General features: G+C 43.1%; 1 protein-coding gene across 3 annotated transcripts; it reads right to left on the bottom strand.

Moving 5' to 3' along the window:
- Positions 1-8,474: 8,474 nt before the first annotated feature.
- sona (SON DNA and RNA binding protein a) lies at positions 8,475-20,654 on the bottom strand. 3 transcript variants are annotated; one of them, XM_079562839.1, is made up of 11 exons: positions 20,483-20,650; positions 19,376-19,461; positions 16,911-17,106; positions 16,249-16,325; positions 13,666-15,441; positions 12,500-12,839; positions 11,786-12,121; positions 11,388-11,752; positions 9,718-10,181; positions 9,516-9,609; positions 8,475-9,086 (listed from the first exon to the last, which is right to left on the bottom strand). In XM_079562839.1, exons 2-10 carry the CDS (start codon positions 19,398-19,400, stop codon positions 9,535-9,537), a joined length of 3,654 nt encoding a protein of 1,217 aa, XP_079418965.1. In that variant the 5' UTR covers positions 19,401-19,461; positions 20,483-20,650; the 3' UTR covers positions 8,475-9,086; positions 9,516-9,534. The 3 variants fall into 3 exon arrangements, with proteins under 3 accessions (XP_079418965.1, XP_079418964.1, XP_079418963.1); XM_079562838.1 differs by having other exon boundaries at positions 11,388-12,121; positions 19,376-19,456; positions 20,483-20,654; XM_079562837.1 differs by having other exon boundaries at positions 11,388-12,121; positions 20,483-20,653.
- Between the last annotated feature and the right edge of the window lie 272 nt (positions 20,655-20,926).

Here is a 20,926-nt window from a genome sequence, read left to right as displayed (position 1 = left end):
TTTAGATTTGGGTAAAGCCCAGTATTAAAAAAAAAAGAATCTAAAAGGAATTCCGTGGAGCATGGTGCACCACAAGGCTCAATTTTGGGACCAATATTATTTATTATTTATATCAATGATTTTGCTTCTGTTTCTATGACCACCTTTCCCGTTCTTTTTGCTGATGATAAAAATAGAAAAATAAATAAAAATAAAAAGTCGACCTGGGGAAAATGCACTCGGTTAAGGCGGGTGGTTAGAGGTTAAAATATGTATTTGTGGAAGTGCACAATTACGCTAATTTGGGCCAGGCTGGTCAGAGTCCAGGGCTGTTTTTCAGTCCCAGTCCGCCCCTGCTAGGTAAGGTTAGTTGGTAGGTAATAGGTATTTTAGGTCATATGTATCCCAGGTTTTTAATGTCGTAATGTATGTTTTTGTTTTTAATATTGTGTATCATCTTGGGTCCCATATAGAAGCTAAATGTTGCTTCAAGGGTGTCCCATTTATGAATATATGCATTATCATCTATGAGTGAATGTATAAAGGCTTTTACCATATATTTGTAATAAACTGAAACTGAACTGAACCTGATAACATGAACTTTCTCCGCATCAGGATTGGCTGTTAAATGGTCAACTGATGCCGCAACAGATAAATAAACAAATGGCAAAACAAACAAAAAAGGCTATTTTAGTTCCGATAGGCCCTTTGACGTTAGCTCGGCCCTGGAGAGTGGGGTTGGTAAACTTGTGCTGCAATGAAGTGATTGACAGAAAATTCAAGAAAGTGGTAGAGTAACTATGGGTTGGTTAACTCGTGCCGCTAATGTAAAGTGAGTGACAGAAAAATCAACAAATTGGATTTTGTTTTGTTATTCAATTCTGATAGGCCCCTGACTACTGTAGGCCCCCGAGCTCCAGCCCAGGCAAGCCCACTGGATAACACGGCCCTGGCTGCTCCGTTCCATGTGTTTTTTTCTGCCACCAGCAACAGCCATGTGTCTGCCAAAGTCTGATGTTGCATATCATTTCAAAGATAGTTTTCCCCAAAAAATTTTAATTGGAGAAGTTCCAAGCAAATTTCAAGCAAAGGGGGGGGGGGTCCTCACTAAATCTTACTCTGTATTCCAGACTGAGCTCGCAAAACATACAATCAATATCTTTTAAACAGGCAGCGTCGCTCTATGTTTACTGATGATCAACGCGCTAAACTAGACAAACTCTTCTTCGGCGCAGGTAAAACTGCCATCGTGCTATGACTGTGAAGAAGAGTGACAGAGAGAATGAAGAGTGTGCGACCTTTGCCCGAGCGTCTGCCTGACAGAGAGGACAAGGACACACTGAGGTCATCCATCACGGAGCTGCAGGGACATCGATCCAAGGGTCGCTGAGCCGCCACCTGTGTGTGAGCCGACTACAGAGGCGCTAGTATGCTAACAGTACACGCGCTCACATTCACACGCTTTGATATAGGTCTAACAACACTCGTGCTGATCAAAGGTGGGTAGACAAGCCAAAATATTGACTCAAGTAAGAGCACTGTTAGAAAGCTATGAAACAGGCCAAAGTCGGCTACAGATGAACAAACTGGCCTCTTCAGAGAGTTTGTCAACACACACAGTGAGTCAGTGTGACGACAACACTTTAGATCCATCTACAGAGTCTCTCAGGACCGGCCGCTCTGAGGTCCGACCAGTGGAGCTTGAAGGGCGCCCAAACTCGTTTCAGTTTCATTCCTCTTTCTAGAGCGAGGAAAGGGCATGGAGGGCCGCAATGTTCGGACTATTGAGCGGTGAGCACACCTGGATATAAGCCACACCGACGAAATTTAAAAAGAACATTTTTTTAGGCCGCAGGTGTCCATGGTACAAAGACACAGGACTTTCTACTCCAATTTCCCGTCTACTTGGGCTGCGTCTGAAACCATCAAATTGTAGCCTCTAGGCACTGACACTAGCAACTAACTCCTTATCCTTTCATGGGGTCGACTGTTAGACCTCTATGCAGTTAGTGAACTAGAGCTTCAGCAGCATTTGAACAATCCGTCCATCCTTAAACAGGGGAAAGGGAAGTGACATCACCAACAGCTGTTTTTCTTCTTCTTTAAAGTTATTGGTGGAGTGAGGCCAAACAAAAGTGCATGTCGCCCCCTACTGTACAGTGTCCAACAACATTGGCGCAGTGGCTTGTGGGATGGCACATAGCTCCTAATCACCGGTTAGTTAGCACCAGAGGTCCCTATGCTAAAGTGGCTAAGATAGTTAGCATCAAGGCTCCTTTTCCTAACTACTTCCTAACTGACTTACCAATTCGGAAGCATCTTGCCATGGCGGACGCTGACGCACATCCGGTTTGGCGTAAGAGCTCTTACCAATCTGCTGGTTTCGGACGCAGCCATAGCCTGGTTCTACCATACCCTCAAACTGATTGCGTTTCGTACAAGGGTCTGGACCTTCACAATTGAGCTCCATTATCAGGTGGGAGGGGTGAACTCCTTTGAAACACCTTTCCTGGTGTTTGAAGGATCAATGGTGAACGTTCGTGGCTCGATGACTTTAACCCTTCACTTTGTCCCTGCGTATTATTTCAGCGGTGACAGTATTTTTCACCTGAAGCGCTGGAGGGCACCTTCCAGCCCCCGCTCAGGTGTGCAGCAAACACTGTGAGCAGAGCTAGGGTCGAGAGGAGGACAGTGATAGGGCCACATGTCCGAGCAGGGCCGACCGTGGGCATAGGCGACCCAGACGGCTGCCATCTGCTGGAGGGAGCGCCGAATTGCGCTTTAATTTTTTTTTAATGGCTGATTTTCTGACATAACTTTCGAACAGAAAGTGTCTTTTGTATTGGAAACTAGAAATTTCAATCATTCAAACCTCCCTGGTCCTACATCTCCGGGGAGCTGCGTAACATTGCGGCGAAAATGCGTAAATTGAAGTAGAGGTTCCCTCTCCAATATAACTGTTGTGCTGTGTCACGATCGCGCATGATGATGGTAATCATAATAAAATAAAATAAAAACCAACGTGTGTGAAAACAGCCGTTATTGTGTCTTTCTCACATTTGAAACGATACTATTTCATATTAGTGAGGTACAGTATGTCTCTTCCTCTCTTTTTCCCTTCATTTCCAATATCTAATTCTGAGCCTGAATAACTGAGGTTTGAATCTCAAGAGAAAAACGGACTATTGCACAGATAACTAGCTCAATTCAACAAGATTTCTAAAATACCCTAAAAAAAAAAAACATCACAACCACAAAAAAATAAATAAAACCATAAACTTAAACATGGCTCTATCTGTTATTTAGGATGTGTTGCCAAAAATAGAGAACTGTCTCGCCTTAAAACTACAAAGGATTGTGGGATGAGCTGCATGTTCCATAACAACAGAGTTTCAAATGTTCCATGCTGAGTTATCGACGGTGATCAAGGTATTTCTCACGGCAGACACATGCTCTCATGACATTCACTCCTCCCCCTCTCTTCCTGTCACTGCGTCATGGTAATTACAGATCTCAGAGATGAATGTAATTAGTCTCCCTCTGGTTAATTGTCTGGGAAGATTAGTGGAATAATGAGTGGGCTACGCTCTCATTTTAAAGTCAGCCTCACCATTAGCTTCTCCATGTGTAGGCTGGGCTCTAAACCAGACACAAGGCCGCATCAAAGGCCGAGAAGCGAAAGGCAATAAGGGATACTTGATATTGAGTTTATGATGAGCTTTGTCTGTGTTAAAATAACACATTTATCAATTTAGGCAGTCTATTGTTAAAGAATAACATTTCTGTTCCACCTGCTGATGTCATGAGGTGGTGAACCTCATCTGAACACATCTTGCCAATAGTCATTATAGGTAATCTTAAGTAGTCACTTTTAGAGTAGATCTAGCAACACACCATGCAGTATCAATCATGTCCAGCTGCATGTTGATAGACGTCTAAACAGCAACTTCCAGCAATGTTAAAAAATCCTCCAGCAACGTCAAATATCCTCCAACAATGTTAAAAATCCTCCAACAATGTTAAAAATCCTCCAACAATGTTAAAAATCCTCCAGCAATGTCAAAAATCCTCCAACAATGTTAAAAAATCCTCCAGCAATGTTAAAAATCCTCCAGCAATGTCAAAAATCCTCCAGCAATGTCAAATATCCTCCAGCAATGTTAAAACCCTCCAACAATGTTAAAAATCCTCCAGCAATGTCAAAAATCCTCCAACAATGTTAAAAAATCCTCCAGCAATGTTAAAAATCCTCCAGCAATGTTAAAAAATCCTCCAGCAATGTCAAAAATCCTCCAGCAATGTCAAAAATCCTCCAGCAATGTTAAAAAATCCTCCAGCAATGTCAAAAATCCTCCAGCAATGTCAAATATCCTCCAGCAATGTTAAAACCCTCCAACAATGTTAAAAATCCTCCAGCAATGTCAAAAATCCTCCAACAATGTTAAAAAATCCTCCAGCAATGTTAAAAATCCTCCAGCAATGTTAAAAAATCCTCCAACAATGTCAAAAATCCTCCAGCAATGTTAAAAAATCTTCCAGCAATGTCAAAAATCCTCCAGCAATGTTAAAAAATCCTCCAGCAATGTTAATCCCGTGTCTGCAGTTTCACTCACGTGTTGAGTCCAGGTGCTTTGTTTGCTCAGATGTTCTTTGACCAGTTCTCCAAACTATTTCAAATTCTAAAACGGGAAATCATAGCGTGTAGAATAGTAATGGGGCGAGGGCGTGTGGCCCCCCCCCCATAGCGTTCTACTAAGAGGTGAGGTTAATTGAAGACATAGAGGTGAGAATGAGAAGCCTGTGTTAAATAATGACTTCAAGAGGTGAAAAGGTTTCAATGGAAAGTTCTTTTTGAGCAAGAACTTTCACAACACGTCCCCACTTCCTTCTGGAAGAATGAGACTAGAATTAGTACATTTTAAATGTTCCTTCAGTAGGCGCTGTTGCAAATGGTCTCAACTTACAGTGGGAACCAGATGTTTACATACACTTTATAAAAAGAAACACATGCATCTTCTCACTGTTTTTTTTTTTTTCAATTTATTTTTTTACAAAGTCTGAAGTTAAAGGAATAGGCCACCGTTTTTACATACTGAGATATGTTCTTACCTTAGCTTTGACGAGTTCTTTAGGACCTGTCTGATCTCCACCCGTGCCTTCAGTCACGTAAACACAGCACAGACGGCGTTAGCATTTAGCCTCTCCCTCTCTCCTCTATAGCTCCAAAACAGGTCAAGATAGAAGCTACCAAGCTCTTCCACGTTTTCCCTATTTAAATATGGTTACGTGAAGTGTTCCACTACAAAGTATAATTACACAAAATTAAACAATGGGGATTTTCTAAGCGGATAAAGGGGGGACTATATTGTAAGGCGTAATAATACCAGGAGTAGTTTGGCATCTGCACAGTAAAGTGAAGATTACTGCTCGGATTTCGAACTACTCCTGGTATTATTACGCCTTACAATAGAGTTCCCCCTTTTATCCGCTTAGAAAATCCACATTGTTTAATTTTGTGTAATTATACTTTGTAGTGGAACACTTCACGTAACCATATTTAAATAGGGAAAACGTGGAAGAGCTTGGTAGCTTCTATCTTCACCTGTTTTGGAGCTATAGTGGAGAGAGGGAGAGGCTAAATGCTAACGCCGTCTGCGCTGTGTTTACGTGACTGAAGGCACGGGTGAAGATCAGACAGGTCCTAAAGAACTCGTCAAAGCTAAGGTAAGAACATATCTCAGTATGTAAAAACGGTGGCCAATTCCTTTAACATACACCATTATACATGCCCGCTCACACTGTCATACACCTATGTGCACAGACACTGGAGGCAAGGTAGGCGAAGTGTCTTGCCCAAGGACACAATGACACTGTGTACAGGATTAAAAACCCCTGACCTCCCGATCCTAAGACGGCCCCGCTCTACCGTCTACCACTGTCGCCCCATAAAGCACAATACAAATCGATTGAAATTCCCAAGGTGATTTTTTTTTTTTAATCTTCTTCTCTGGACTTGTTCCTGAATCCTTGAGACTGTGATACACAACGTTTAAATCTGTATCTAATAATAATGACCTATCCAAGTATTTGTTTTACCTGGTCATGTCACGTTTTATAATCGCCCCAAAAAGTGACTCAAATCCAACATCTCACAGCGAAATGCAAGAGAACAGAACAATAGAAGTCCCCCCCCATTAGAGCGATGGTTGAAGTCTTGGCAGAGTGCACCATCTAGAGGAGAAAAGCATAACTGCAGGTGATTTTGGAACAGAACACACAAGACCTGGATGAGAAAAGACACAAAATCAAAACATAGGTGGTATTACACTGAACGGTTTGAGGTTGAAACACTTTCCTCTCATTCCCAGTTTTAATTTGGTTTATTCCATCATTTCTCCTGCAGGATATTGCACAAAATGGATAATTTTGTATATTTTTTTTATATGTACCAAAGTAGTGACATAAGGGGCTATAACAACGTGTATGTATGTGATCTATAAAAAAAATAGAGGAAGCGGGAAACATTTGTGTACAGATCTTGTGAAGTTTAATAACCAACACTGTTATGTACAAAGCAAGCAACATAATCAAATGAAATAAAACTCAAAATCCTTAAATGCTTGTATTTTAAAAGTAATAATTCCGTTGCAGACGTTTTCTCGGACAGCCCTGGGTGCCTCACAATGACACTTTATACACTAGTGGTTCTTTAGGGAGAAAACAGTGCAAGTACGAGGGAAACCGTGTGAACATTTGGATGAACCCTGAAGATCTGTCTGAATGACAGCTGCCACAATGTTCTGAACAACATCAAATCATATCTGGTGTTTGATTCAGCAAGTATTGTTTTGCATATTTTCGTTTTCAAATACCAGAAGCAAAGAGGCCACGATTAAACCGTTCCACTGTTAATAGGATCACTAAGCCGTCACTACGTTAACATAGGATTTAGATTCAGAATGATGAAAGCCACCATGTTAACCATGTTTATGTGCCATGTGCTGTATGACAGTGGTTCTTAACTGGCGGGTCGGGGCCCAATAGTGGGTCACCAGCTCACTAGCCACCAGCCCTTCCTCTCAATATTCATCACTGAAAATGTATTGAAACTAGAGGTCGACCGATATGGGTTTTTCTAAGGCTGGTGCCGATATGCTCGGCCCATGTTTCCTTGTTTTTCCATATTATGATGCCGAACTGTAAAATGTGTCAGTGAACAGTGACAGCAGGGGGCGCTTTATTGGGGCATAGGGCTGATTTATTGATGTTTAGTAGGTTCTCTCGTAGGAGCTCGTTAAAAAGACAGAAATCAGCAGTTTCTCTGCTCCCCTGAGGCCTAGGTAGTTGAGGGAGGAGCCATCACCAATGCAAATGACTTTCGGCTCCGGAGATATCGGCCTTTTACTGGAAATAAATCAGCCAATATTGTAAAATACACAAATAACTTCTACTTGAAACACGGTCAGTTTGTTCAATGACTGTTATTGGATTGTTTTTGTTATGATTTCAGCTTCATAGGCTTTTTAGACAATTTCAAAAATAATGTATGGGAAATACAGTATTTTACATAATAGACAAATTAAATTCTGTTTGGGTCGCGGCTAGTCATTCTGTGGTGATGGTGTGTCCCCAAAACCATACCTTATTCTACGACCTTCCTTACAACAACAGGACACCTGTGTAGTTCCATTTCCAAAAGCAAATAGAACTCGGTGTTTCCTGACACTTGGTACATGTGTGACATGTGTGCACCAGTGGTTTGTAACTGTATGATATACAGTAGCTTTGAGTAAAAACAAGTTTAGCAAAGTCTGTGTCCAGACTTTGTGGACTGGGTTGACCCAGTTTGGTGCATTTAGTTATTTTAGGGAGGCACTAGCAACACTTTAAAAGTGAACTTTAAGGTTTTGGCATAGGTTTGCGCTCATTCAGGACTATTTCCCAACAACATGAATGGAACTTGTTACGACTACTAAACTACGAGTGGGCAGGCACACAGGGGTAGATCAGAAATCAGGGGTGGCTCGCGCCCTCTCTGGCCACCCCCTAGACATATTTACTTCAATAAAATGCATTTTGCCATCTTATTTCCACGTATATTTTGATGTTAATTGTACATCATTTTTTAGTAAAGAGATGGCCTTTATCAGCGCCACTTGAAAGTCATTAACCATGTACAGACGGCAGCGCGTCATACTGGGGGCTCGGCTTAGCTGAGGAGGAAGGAAGTATGTAACGGGAATCCCAATTTGTCACTCTTTTTAGCCGTTTTCCATCGGATTGTTAACATATTTACACTTAAGCTAGCGCTAGCATGTGTAGCATGAAACTAACGTTAGAATGATGGTAAGCATTCTCCGTTGTTTATGAATGTATGGGCTGTTGAACCACGGATGTTCCTCTCCATGCCTCTGTATCTTTATTTGATAGAAAATATATTAATAATTCAGCGTTTGTTAAAGTCGAGGTGGAGTTGTCCATCCCCCCGCCCCTTTGTCTACAATAAGCAAATAACTACAGCTATGCTAGGAACTACAGATTTTGTGGGGAAAATTAAGAGTCGTGAATAAATGACAGGAGCCAACTGAAGTGTGTAGCTTGTAAGTTTTAAATTGTTTCGGAGGGTTTTACTTTACTATATTGTGCAGCCGTATTCTAAAAGTACACCCAGGGCGGCCGCGTTTCCTGTGTCGCCTTCCGTCCCTTCATTGGTGCGCCTCTCTTCTTCGCAGCTCGTGAGGTTTTAAAACTACCCCTACAGAGGTGATAAAAGTACAGCTAACCTATGACCACAGCAGAACAGCGAAAAAAAAAAAACCTTTACAGAGGAGCCAGTTAAAAAACCACCAGTTAGTCGGGTCTGTACAGCAGTGTGAGGACAGGGGGCACTATGTACACACACTGGGAATACATGTGTGTTGGGTGTGTCAGTTCGGTCTGGGCGATCACACCAACGAGGAGGAGCAGAGAAGGGAAAAGAGGAGGAGGAACAGGAGAACAGGGTGGGTCTTCCTCTGTGTCAGGTGCAGACTGGTCACAACAAAACCAGGGCTGCTCCGTTCTTTAAAAAGTTCTTCAGCGTTTCTTCAGTTTCCCAAAGGACCACCCTGCAGGAGCAAAACACAGTTGTACTTTTGGATTTATAGCCTGAACACATCTCTTACAGTGTTGTTTTTGTCACCGATGACAAAGACTGAATTATTTTATTAACACCCCTCTGACTTTGAATGAATGAACGAATGAACAAACGTTTGTTCATTTCAGTTACAAAATGTATATACAGCTTAGTGATTACAAACAGGGAAGGTCGCTGAAAAGGTGTCGGCTGAGGCCACGGCTCATTATGCCTACCCTAGTAGTCCAGGGATGTCCTGATCCGATATTCAGTATAGGAAACGGAGGCCGATCGTGGATTTTTGAGAGTATCGGATTGGAAGCTGAAGTCAGTCCCTGTCCCTTCCCCTCCCTCCCTTCCTATGCTTCCACCTGCAGTCACAAACTGCGGGCCACTCAACAGAGACATAAAGATTGCTTACTGCGCTGGGAAATCAGGTGTTAGTTTTCATCATCTGAGAGGTGAGGTTTAGCAATGGCCATCTCCTCCTTGCTGTTGGCAATCATCTTGCACTTCTGCAAAGATAAAAAGGGACATCTTAGACATTTTATTCTGGCAAAGACACAACGTTCACAAGCGAGGAGGGAAAAAAAGCATTTGGTCATTTGTTGTTGAAAGAATACCTCAGTGAGCTCCTTGATGGTGTGAACGTTGGCCTGGTGAGCCACTTTCCTCTTGGCCTCTTCGATGTGGTCCAGGTTGAGGGAGGGGGCTGGGGGGGCCAGGCTGGGCGGGGGTTTGTTGGTGATGGTGGGCAGAGGGGCCAGGGGGGGCATGGCAGCCAGTGCACCCATGTTACTGAGGGCAGCGGTCATAGTTGCCGCCGTCATGCTGGCCATAGCTGCGCTCATGTTGGACATGGAGGGCATCCCCGGGAGGCTGGACAGCCCTAATGAAGCCATATTGGGCATCCCCATCCCCATGGGGAGGGGCAGGGGCAGAGGCAGGGACAGCGGTGCAGGGGAGGGAGAGGGCAGTGGCAGCTGGAGGATGGCTTTGGGACGAAGACTCTCTGGGATGGGAACGCCAGCCTTGGCACACATGGCAGCTGCATTAGCTTTAGCTATTTCCAGCAACTGGTCCTTATCTGAAACAAAATCAAAAGAATAAGAAACACAGACCCCGACAAGCCTAGCCTGAAAAAACAAAACAAAACAGGAGTGGCGATCTTTTTGCATAGCGTACGCTATTTTGTACAATGTTGCAATTTTTAAAAATAAAAATAAATAATTGAATATTATTTCACATTCATTATGTATCACCATGGTTTGGTTTCAGTCACATGACTGAATGGATGCCATGAGAACTTCACCTGGCTCCATGTATAGAAAACTAGCTCTCATGGGAAGCTGTTGTTTTCACACAAACAGAAGGCAAAATGGCCGTGTTTTGACTAACATGCAAATAACTGTCCAAAGCTGAAGCTTAACTTCAAATGCTTCAAACAAGGAAGCACTCCCCCATTCACTCACATTTATAGTGTCAGACACTGGAGGCAAAGCGGATCAAGTGTCTTGCCCAAGGACACAATGACAGTTGGCACCAGTGGGATTCGAACTGCCAACCCTTCAGTCACAGGCCGACACGCTCTACTCTTTCTGCCATTATCACACGTTTCAAACGGCTGTTAATTATAGAAGGGTCTGAATGCAGCCGGTGGAGGGACAACACTTAGAAAAATAATCCAAACTAACCTTAAACATAACCTTAGAGCTGCACTAAGCTGCACTAAGCTGCTGGCTGTCGCTGCGTCTGCTGCTTCAAACATTTGCGATTTCTACACGTGTGGGGGGCAGATGGGGGTTAGGGGTGTGATGAGGTGGTGCGCTGTGAGGTGGAGGTGGTGCGGCGGTTTGCGAAGTTAGCTCATATTGCGATGCAATGTGGGAATGTAACCATGCCAGTCTGGGAAAATGGAGTAGCTGAGAGGTGTGCTAAAGGTGTTTGATTGAGAAGAATTGACATAAATGTTACAGGGAAAAAAAAGTGGAGGTGACGTCATTTCCTGTGGCGGTTTGACTCTCCATCAGCTACATTCAGACTCTCGTGCTTTTTTCCCTTACTCAACTTCAGACTTAATCTTTAAAATGTTAACCCAAAGGTTTGCCACATAAAGATTTAATCACAGTGGGAAGTAAACAAAAATCTTGAGTACAGACGCAGTATGTAAAAGTATTATTACTTTAAACTAATGAACTTAATAATATTTTGATGTTATACAACTATTACTTCAGAACGTGACTCGTGAGCTGGTGCGTCCATACCAGCCAGTGGAGAGTGTCTGAAGCCTTACCCAGCTCGGTGAGCCGTGGAGGCGACTTGCTGGAGCTGCGTCGTGGCCTGGACCCTGAGCGGCGCTGGTTGCGGAGGATGAGCACCGGCGAGTGGCTGGGCTCTCTCTTCCATCTGTCCCGTCTGTCTAAAGAACCGCTGCGGAACGCCTGCCGTCTCCCCCTGCCCCTGGAGCGGGACCTGCGCCTACGGTCCGACGAGCGGGACCGGGACCTCCTCCTCCGTCCTGCAGACCTGCTCCGGGATCGCTTGCTCCTCCCCGTGGAGCGGCTCCGGGAACGCTTCCTCCTTCCCGGGGACCTGCTCTTGGAACGCTTGCCTTTGCCTGGAGAGCGACTCTTGGAGCGTTTACTTCTCACCGGAGACCTGCTCTTTGATCGTTTACTTCTCCCTGGGGACCGGCTTCTTGATCGCTTGTTCCTCCCTGCGGACCGGCTCCTGGACCTCTTGCCTCTCCCCGCGGATCGGCTCTTTGATCGTCTGCTTCGGTCTGCAGATTTGGAGCGCCTCCTTCCTCGCGCCGCGGCGGAGCGGCTGCGTGAGCGCCTTTTCCTGACTGGAGAGCGGGACTTTGATTTGCGGGTTCGCATTCGAGACTTGGAGGAGGAGCGTTTACGGCGTGTTGCTGAACGGGAGCGGCTGGACCTCCTTCGACGGCCAGGACTTCGGGACTTGGACCGCTTCTTTTTCCGTTCTGCAGGCGACTTGGACTTCCTCCTTACTGGAGTTTTGGACCTGAAACAACAAACGACATGGATTTATTCCTACTGAAAAACATCAACTTTCAATCAATTAGGGATTATCTTAGTCTAGGGTTTTTCGTTTGTTTCTTTTTTCATTTCCTATGCCATGTTGGGACCATAGACTGGTAGTCTAGTCTCTCAGACCTTTCTTCAGAGGAGTTTTTATCCTTAGCAAATCGATACTTGGTTTACAATACCGATCTCTCAATAATATTTTTCCCGATACCTAATCCAATTTCGAAGCAAAACTGTGACCAAATTAATGGTCAACAGTGCGTATTCCTCGTGGATAAAACTTATTTTGCCAATGTAGCAATCCAAGAACTGCTACTTCAAAGCACAGTTTGATTGATTTTGAGATTGACCTCACCTCGACTTCTTCTTGCGGGTCTTGGAAGTAGAGCGCCTTGTGGATGAGGTAGAGCGTGACAGCTGTCGGCGCTTTACTGGTGACTGGGATTTGGAGAGCTCCTTCTTCTGGGGTGGAGATGCTGGAGGTTTACACTCTGTCTGAGCAGGAGAGGACAATCCGTCCTCATCGGGACCAGAGGCGGGTGCTGCAGATACAGAAGGGGACGTGCCGCCATCTTCTTCATTCAGCTGCCCCGTCTCCTCTTTGTCCAGGTCCAGAGGTGTCTCTTGGGGCCTTTCTGAAGTGTTATCAGTTTGAGAACTGGAAGCAGCGGCACCAGACATTAATTTCATGTCAGCTGCAAATTAAAAAACAGCAAATTATGTGAATTAATAGTTTTTTTTAAATACATGAAACATACAAATCAATAGAGTTCATGTCAGAGCTGGTCTCTTTGAGATGACACTAAATCTGGACCAAACTGGGTGTAAACACGGTCTAAATGAGGCCAAACTTGAAGACGAGACAAAAGTGTCCATTTTTATCCAAGTCGAGAGAACCACTGATGGTCTGCATCGGGTATACCAACCGCCAATTCTGACGGCCTTAGATTAGAGAGTTTGCCAATGAAAATTAGGCCAAAAAACAGTGCTGCCAAAACCTGCAGACAAAGGTCAGAAGGTCACTGAATTTCATGTGATTACTGGTTGGAACATTTAGCCATAAATTCTTCTTTGAGGTTCAAATCTTAGCTCTGATTACTACATACTATTGTTGTATCCTTGCTCAAGACACACCCCCACTTTTCAGGATACATTTACCTCCACCAAATGGGGGCAGAGTGAAGCAATGCATGAATAATGGTCGAAGTGCTGTAGTGCTTTGAGAAGCTTGGCAATCTTGTAAAGTGGAATACAAACTAGGTACATTGTTTTTATTGTCATCTGCTAAGAAAATATTGTTGGAAAAAGGAAGGACATTCCTGTAAAACAGAAAAGTAAATGTGGTTTTGTACGTTTACCCGTTTCTAACAGCCCATCTAGTGACGTGCTGCAAATTAGCTTCTGCTATAAGTACTACAATGTCAAACTTCTTTTACAGTGTCTATGTTTTAGTATCTGTCCCCATCACATAAACATAAAATAAATAATGTCATCTTGTACAGGTGAAGAGTGCATACTAACCGTCTGTTTTGTCCTCGTTGGGCTTTACTTTCCCTGGCATGGACTCTTTTTTCCCTCTCACAGGAGAGGGTGAGGTGGATCGCGCAGGAGAGCTTGCGTTGGACTGCGCATCACTTGACTTGGACCTGGACCTCGAGATTTTTCTGATCTTCTTGGGCGTTTTAGACTTTCTCTTTGCTGGGGGAGGTGAGCGGGACTTTGATCGATGCCTTCTTCCTGGGCTCTTGTTTCTTCTCCCGAGCGATCGAGATCGTCTTCTGGCGGGTGACCTGGACTTCGACCGTCTGCGTGGGGATTTGCGAACACTTCTCGATCTTGAACGATGACCACGCTTTACGGCGGATCGCGATCTGGACCTCCTGCCTCTACGCGCCGATCGGGAGCGAGATCTCTTTGACTTAAGCGGTGGGGATCTGCGATGCCGTGATATGGATCGACTTCTCGAGCGTCTTCCACCGATGCGTCTTACTGGTGAGCGTGTCCTTGATCTTCGCCCACCCCGCCTCGATCTGGAGCGTGATTTTCTGAGCTTTGCAGAACGTGATCGTGAGCGTCTGGCGACTGCGCCACGTCTCGGTGTCCGGCTGCGAGACCTCTTTGTTCTTCCCCTGGATCTTGATTTAGATCTTTGGCGCCTCTTTGGGGATTTTGAGACAGATCTTCGTTTCGGTTTCTTTTTCGGTGAAGGCGAACTCCTGCGCCGTTTTGGTGACACGGATGTCCGTTTAGATCTGGGAGACTTAGACACCTTCTTTTTGGGGGTAATAGAACGTGAACTTGACCGGGATTGGGAAGGGTTCTTTTTCAAGGGTTTTGGCGAGTGGGATGGTTTTCTCTTAGGGGACTTTGAACGGGATCGAGAGGGGTTCTTTTTCAGTGGTTTAGAGGATTGGGATGGTTTTCTCTTAGGGGACTTTGACCGGGACCGAGAAAGGTCTTTTTTCATTGGTTTAGGGGTTGGGGATACTCTACTCTTCGGGGACTTTGAACGGGATCGAGAAGCCTGCCTAGGTTTTTGAGAATTATCCTTTGAAGATGTAATAGGAAGGCAGTGTGACTGCTCAGACAGCTTCTCAGCCATGTTATTCTCACATGCAACAGATTGTTGCAAATCTTGACAAAGAGTCAGTGATTTTTGGTCACAAGGCTCGGGCGTCTTGACATCTAAGCAGGTAGCAGGGTTTGGAGAGCTTTGGGTTTGGGATTCTGGGAGGATCTGCTGTAAATCCTCCTGTTTCATACACTGAGTATCTCTGAATGCAGGTGAAGAACCTGCATCCTGTTTGGGGATGATGTCCGGAAGAACATGGGAATGGTTGAATGTGTCCTCGCCAGAGCTCTCCTGTTTTACGTCGGTTGGTTCAATGTCATCATTGGTTGTAGACATAAACCTCACTTCTGTTCCATTGGTATGGCTGTCCTTTGGCGCAGAAGGTGAAATGGTCATATCTGATTTCTCCTCTTTGTTCATCTCAGGAACTTCAGTCTTGGGCGTTTGCACTGGAGACTCTTTCTCATCTCCGTCCTGGCTGTTGACTTTGGACACTGGATCAGGGAAGTTCTGGCACACTTTAACATCATCAAGCTCATTAGCAGGCTCTGTCAGCTCTGTGGAAGGCTCCTCCTCAGAGTCTGAGCCTGAGGCTGAACTGCTTTCTGTATGAGAATGAGATGGTGACTTTTTCTCCTGTTTCTCATCCTTCTTTCTCTTTTTTTTCTTTTTTTTGCCTGCATGTCTTTTGTGCTTTTTGGATTTAGAGTCTCCATCAACACGATCTGTGAAGTAATATAAAAACATTACCTTATTGTTGTTGATTTCAGAGTTATTCATATTTTCATCACCCTTTTTCTTCGTTGGAAAATTCAATTCCTCAGTAAAAACATTTCCTCAACAGTGGATATTTATTCATTTAGTCAGTTAGTTCATCTAGTTCTTACATTTTTGTAAAATGTACAAGACAAGAACTTGCTATTATCATAAATCAGTGCTTCTCAATTATTTCCTATTACGCCCCCCTTCATACACTTTCACAAAGCAGGTTGACTGTTGCCAATATTTGGCACATTTTTGCCGGAAAAACTTTTATATATATATATATATATTCTTAATTAATTTGGACACAGTAAACACACCAGGTCACATGTGGACCCCCCTGGCATCACCCAGCGCCCCACTATTTGAGAAGGACTGTCGTAAATCAATTATAAATTATGCCCCAAAAAAGTGTTTGAGAATTTTATTTTGACCACATTTCAAATGTGCCACTTTAGGATGTTTCATGAAAATTCCTGGAAAACCACAATCCTCTGGTCTATTATGTCATAATCAATCAAACTGGAATAATCAAATTAGTGGTTGCAGTTCCAGTGATTTTCATTTACACTTGTACATTTGGATTAATATCTAATTGTTACTTCATGTTCATTGTACATCTCTTTAATTGATTTCTTTTTTTAAGTAATGCAGTAATGCTTATGTTTGGTAGTGTTTTTAAATACAGATTATCAATCCCCTTCATATACACAAGAGCTTGATATGTTCCTCATCTCAGTGCAATAACAGAACTGAAAAATCCCTCTTACCTGTTGAAGGAGCCTTTTTACTGTCCCCTTTTGGTACAGCGTTGTCATCAGCTCCTGTCACTGCTGCCAGTCGGGCACTGGAAAGAAGTGGATATGCAGCATTTGTGTTATTAAAAACACTTGACTTATGAAGGGGACAAAGACCAGTAAAATGTAAGTATTCAAAATTAATATTAACGGAAACCTGAGCGGAGAATAATGCAAAGTTACCGGTTACTTGAACCACTTGTGCATAAGCTGTGAAACTTCCCCGGTGACTTTTCTTTGCACCGCACTGGACGTTCTAGCACGCTCCTTTTTCCCCAAAGCTCCTCCTGAGGCCCTACGTATCCAGCAAATTCTTTCCTCTCCTCTCGATCTCCAGCAAACCTTTCATCAACATTTGCCGCAACTTTACTGCAGCACATGAGGCAGCCCTGTCTAGTTTTTTGTTCCTCTTTATTGACAATAGCTGTGCCGTGAACAGCAGCAAAGAGGGGGGCGGGAGGTGTAAGACTGAGTCGGCTTGGAGAGGAAGTTTCAGGAGGTGAAACTATTGGAGATGTTGTGTCAGCAGTTTTCAATTAATTTAGCATTTTCTAACCAACAAAATGTGAAATAGAGAAAGAGATGCGTTTAAGGTTGTAGGAGAGAGGAAAAACAGGCGAGGATGCTGAACTGACCTGGCTCGTGTGGTCCTGACGGGTCTCGGTGGTGGTGACTCTTTGTCGGATTCTGCAGATTCTGAGCTGCTTTCCTTTTCACCCTTCCTTCTCCTTCTCTTCTTCTTACTCTTGTGTTTTTTGTGTTTTTTACTTTTTTTGTGTGTCATTTCATTTTCCATTTTGGAGTCAACCTTTTCAGGAGACTCGTCCTCTCCTGCAAAACACCACATTCATTGTTGTATTTGAGATGTACGCACACATTTTGTAAAACTTGGGGGGCGAACTATGGTCAGTCTGGGATCATTTAAAAAGGGATCATTATTTCTAGATTATGACACATACAGTGATTGGGATATTATTATCGAATTACTCATTTCCGAAATACATGCTGGGTCACAGTTGAGGCGAGCTGTGCACATGCAAACAACTTAGAGAGACCACAGATTGAGATAAATGTTAGACAAACATCATCGTAAACGAGCCAAAAATGACAAAATATTCGCAGGACAAGGGCTTCACAGTCTAAAAGCATCGTCATTCATCCTATTGGGTCATGCTGTATGGCCATACCATCTCTGTAGTACAATCATAACCTAGATCTCATAGAAAATAATTAGGCCAATTGCCACGCATTTGTTGATGCTAACGCAGCTAGAGCAAACGTTCACTGCAGCTTAAAAATACTCTCACTGAGGAGGGTCTGCAATACTAAAACATCATTATTGTAAGGAAAGACTAACAAAGCATTATGGTATTTAAGGCCTATTGATGTACAAAGGCCCTCCCAGTCCTACTGGATTACTTTGAAAGGCTGAGACCCGGAACACATGGCTACTTAATATGCGAAAAACAAAGCCATTACAGCTGGTGGACTGATTCTATCAGAGTCTGACTCTGCAGTGCTTCCATGTCTCCTTTAGAACAAAGGTAAGACCCTCTTCAGTGAGTATTTATAAGCTGCTGAGGATGCTAGCACCAGCCGTGTTAGCATTAGTGAGTGTATTGTGCGTAGCCAATTTATGTGAAGTGTATTTACTTTTAAGCATTTATTATTATTATCATTATCATTATTTATACATGAGCCTTTTTGCTTCCAATACCAATACGATACTGCAGTTTGAGTATTTGCCGATATCTGATATTAACCGATGGCTTTCTCTCAGTGAAAAAGTGAACGGTCCACTTAACTTCAACGTGAAAGCAATAAAGTCTTATCTTTTCTTGTCATGATGTTCAAGATCAATTATCAATTACCGTATTTTCCGGACTATAAGTCGCTCCGGAGAATAAGTCACACCAGCCATGGCTACTGTCTGGACATGGAGGTCACGTTGTTCAAGCTCTCATGCCGTTCGCGGTGGCCATCAAGCTTCTGACCACGATTAGCTTTTTTTTGTTTTCTTCATTGCAATAAGGGAAACCTCCACTTTTCGCGAGTCCCTCACAAGTTTCTCGCTCACTCCAAGCTTTCTTTCGACTGCTCGATTGCCATTTTTTAAATATTACATTTTTAAATCAGATACTGGTACACAAGCCTAGAGTGCCCTCTCGCGGCTATCAGTGTGAAAATATCAAACATGTGAAATTATATATTTTGATATACAAGTCACACCTGAGTATAAGTCGCATCCCCAGCCAAAATATGAAAAAAGTGTGACTTATAGTCCGGAAAATCTATTTATCTACTAATGGAAACTAATGGAAGAAACAACTAACAGGCATCACTGAATTTTCCACACTATCCTTGAGACAGGATCTTATATCAATAAAAACAACTCACATAAAGTGATCTGATCAGTACAACTTGTGCATTACAATACATAGATTATGGAAGTTATTCTTTAACAGCATTTCATAAACTATAATATCAAACGGCCACTCCGACAGTGGTGCTGAGAGACAAAACTGTATCAGATATTTGTAACCGATACCAGATATCGTTTTTTCAGTATCGGCTTTGATACACGATACCAGTATCGGATCGGTGCATCCCTACTAATTTGCATCCGTTGTCCCACACTCAAGCACTCAAAGGCAAGGCATGTTTATTTATACGACGCATTGGACTATTGTACATGTTTATTATTGGTAGGGGAAACCGGAGTGCCCGGAGGAAAACTACACAGACACAGGGAGAACATGCAAACTTCAGAGAGGCCCTGTCCAGGTGGGAATCGTACCCGGACCTTCTAGCTGTGAAGCACAAGCACTAACCGCTGTGCCACCGTGCCCAAGGTTATGACTGTTCTAAAGAGATAGTAAGGCCTTATAGCATGACCCAATATGATAAATGACGAGGCTTTCAGACCGTGATTCCCTTGTCATGAAATTATTTCTACAGTTCTGGCTCATTTACAATGATGTTTGACTGACGTTTATCCAAACCTGCGATAAACGCTCTCATTTGTTTGTGCATGCACAGAGCACCTCAACTGTGACCTTTCACATATTTCGGAAAAGAGGAATTGATTTACTTTACTCACCTGATGGAACATCTACACTCTCCATGGCAGCTGCCCTCTTCCTCCTCTCTTCTTCCCCTTTCTTCCTGAGCAGCCCCAGTCCTGCACTGAGGAAAAGATACAACTGTGAGTGTGAACATCAAACCAACCAAATTAAATACAATGGCAATCACTACAAAATCTAACAATCTTTTAATGTCACGTTACACATTACATCATGAAATGTTGTTAAGAAAAATGAATCCAATCCAAATCCTCCTTCTAAGGCAAACTTGATAGATCCACAAGGGAAATTGTGTTGCCACAGTAGTTCAAAAATACCATTAAAGCCATCTCATTCACCAGATAAGCAGTATTCAAATACTAATAATAAAGGATTAAAATTGAATTCGGATTGAATATTTAGTAGATAAGAAAGTAGGTACCCATATTATGCAAGTGTATGTAATAAATACAAATATTTAATAATACATAAATGGTGGGATGGACAAAACATGTGCAACATTAAACCTACTACCCACTGGACTTCACTCTTTTACTCTGGCAAAGACTGAAAATGGTGACATATTTTGACGTCTCAAACGCCCAAGTTTTAGCGCCCAAATGGTTGTTCAAAGTGAGCTTAATATGGGCGGTCATTCATCACTCCGCAGCACAGTAACACAAGTGACGCTTCGTGTGAAATAGCGCACATTATTCAGTCTCACTTCCCGGGAGATTGATTCTGTTCATCCAGAAACAAGTGGCATCAGTCAAACGACAGTGGAACGTGCTACAACTGTATTATGGGCCTGTACGGTTTATGGCAGCCCTGAATCAGTCACACTCGTGTTAGCCCAAGGCTCGGCACGGCACGCATTATCTAACAATTGCATAACTGAATAAGTCCGCTACAAACATCTATATTTACAGTGAATATTTTTAAACACTACCACATAACAAAATATATTTCATTACTAAGTCTTGCATGCTGTTTTAGCCATGTATTTCAGCGTACCCAACAGTTAGCTGTAGCATAGTTAGCATGCTATTGAGCTAGCATTTGTTTTATTTACTTTAGCCGTTAGCCGCTGAGTGTAACTCACTTATTTGTAATTTAATGAAGTCGGGAATGATGCATTTACTTACCCCGAAGATGTCCAGGAAAATGAGAAAAACAACTGCCTTCAGCAGACGCTCCAAACCGTAAAAAACACTGTCGGGAATGTGCCAGAGTTCACATTAGCCTCTTGCTAACGCATCCGCCATGATTCAGAAAGAGTATCCCACAATGCTCCGCGGGAGCAACCAGAGCAGTGGCGTTGCTGTTTCCACGGCAACGGCATATTCGCGTACGCGCTCGGAACATTTCTTCCATTCATATATATATATATATATATATATTTAAAAAAAAGGAAAATCTTCTCAACATGAGGAGTGTCCCGTAAAACCACTCTCAATACAATTAGTCAAATTAAAAATACTTTACCTCTCATTGGGTGAAAACTCACTCTAGTAGATTAATATATAGTGCAAATAATTGGCATTGCGCGTTTCTGCGTTCAGATGAGTAAATAGTGGTAAATATGTTTT

The sequence above is a fragment of the Gobius niger genome (assembly GCF_951799975.1).
Source record: "Gobius niger genome assembly, chromosome: 9".
Lineage (NCBI taxonomy): Eukaryota > Metazoa > Chordata > Actinopteri > Gobiiformes > Gobiidae > Gobius > Gobius niger.
The sequence above is the reverse complement of the archived record's forward strand: the minus strand, read 5'-3'. Positions and strand labels throughout refer to the sequence as shown.

What these genes read in the sequence shown, in the direction of transcription:
- sona (XM_079562838.1), bottom strand. Translation starts at nt 19,400, where the DNA reads ATGGAGAGTGTAGATGTTCCATCAG. An exon ending in GTCAGGACCACACGAGCCAG is followed by an intron (nt 16,326 to 16,910) that starts GTCAGTTCAGCA and finishes ACTTCTTTCCAG; the next exon opens with TGCCCGACTGGCAGCAGTGA. An exon ending in CCATCAAGGAGCTCACTGAG is followed by an intron (nt 9,610 to 9,717) that starts GTATTCTTTCAA and finishes TTATCTTTGCAG; the next exon opens with AAGTGCAAGATGATTGCCAA.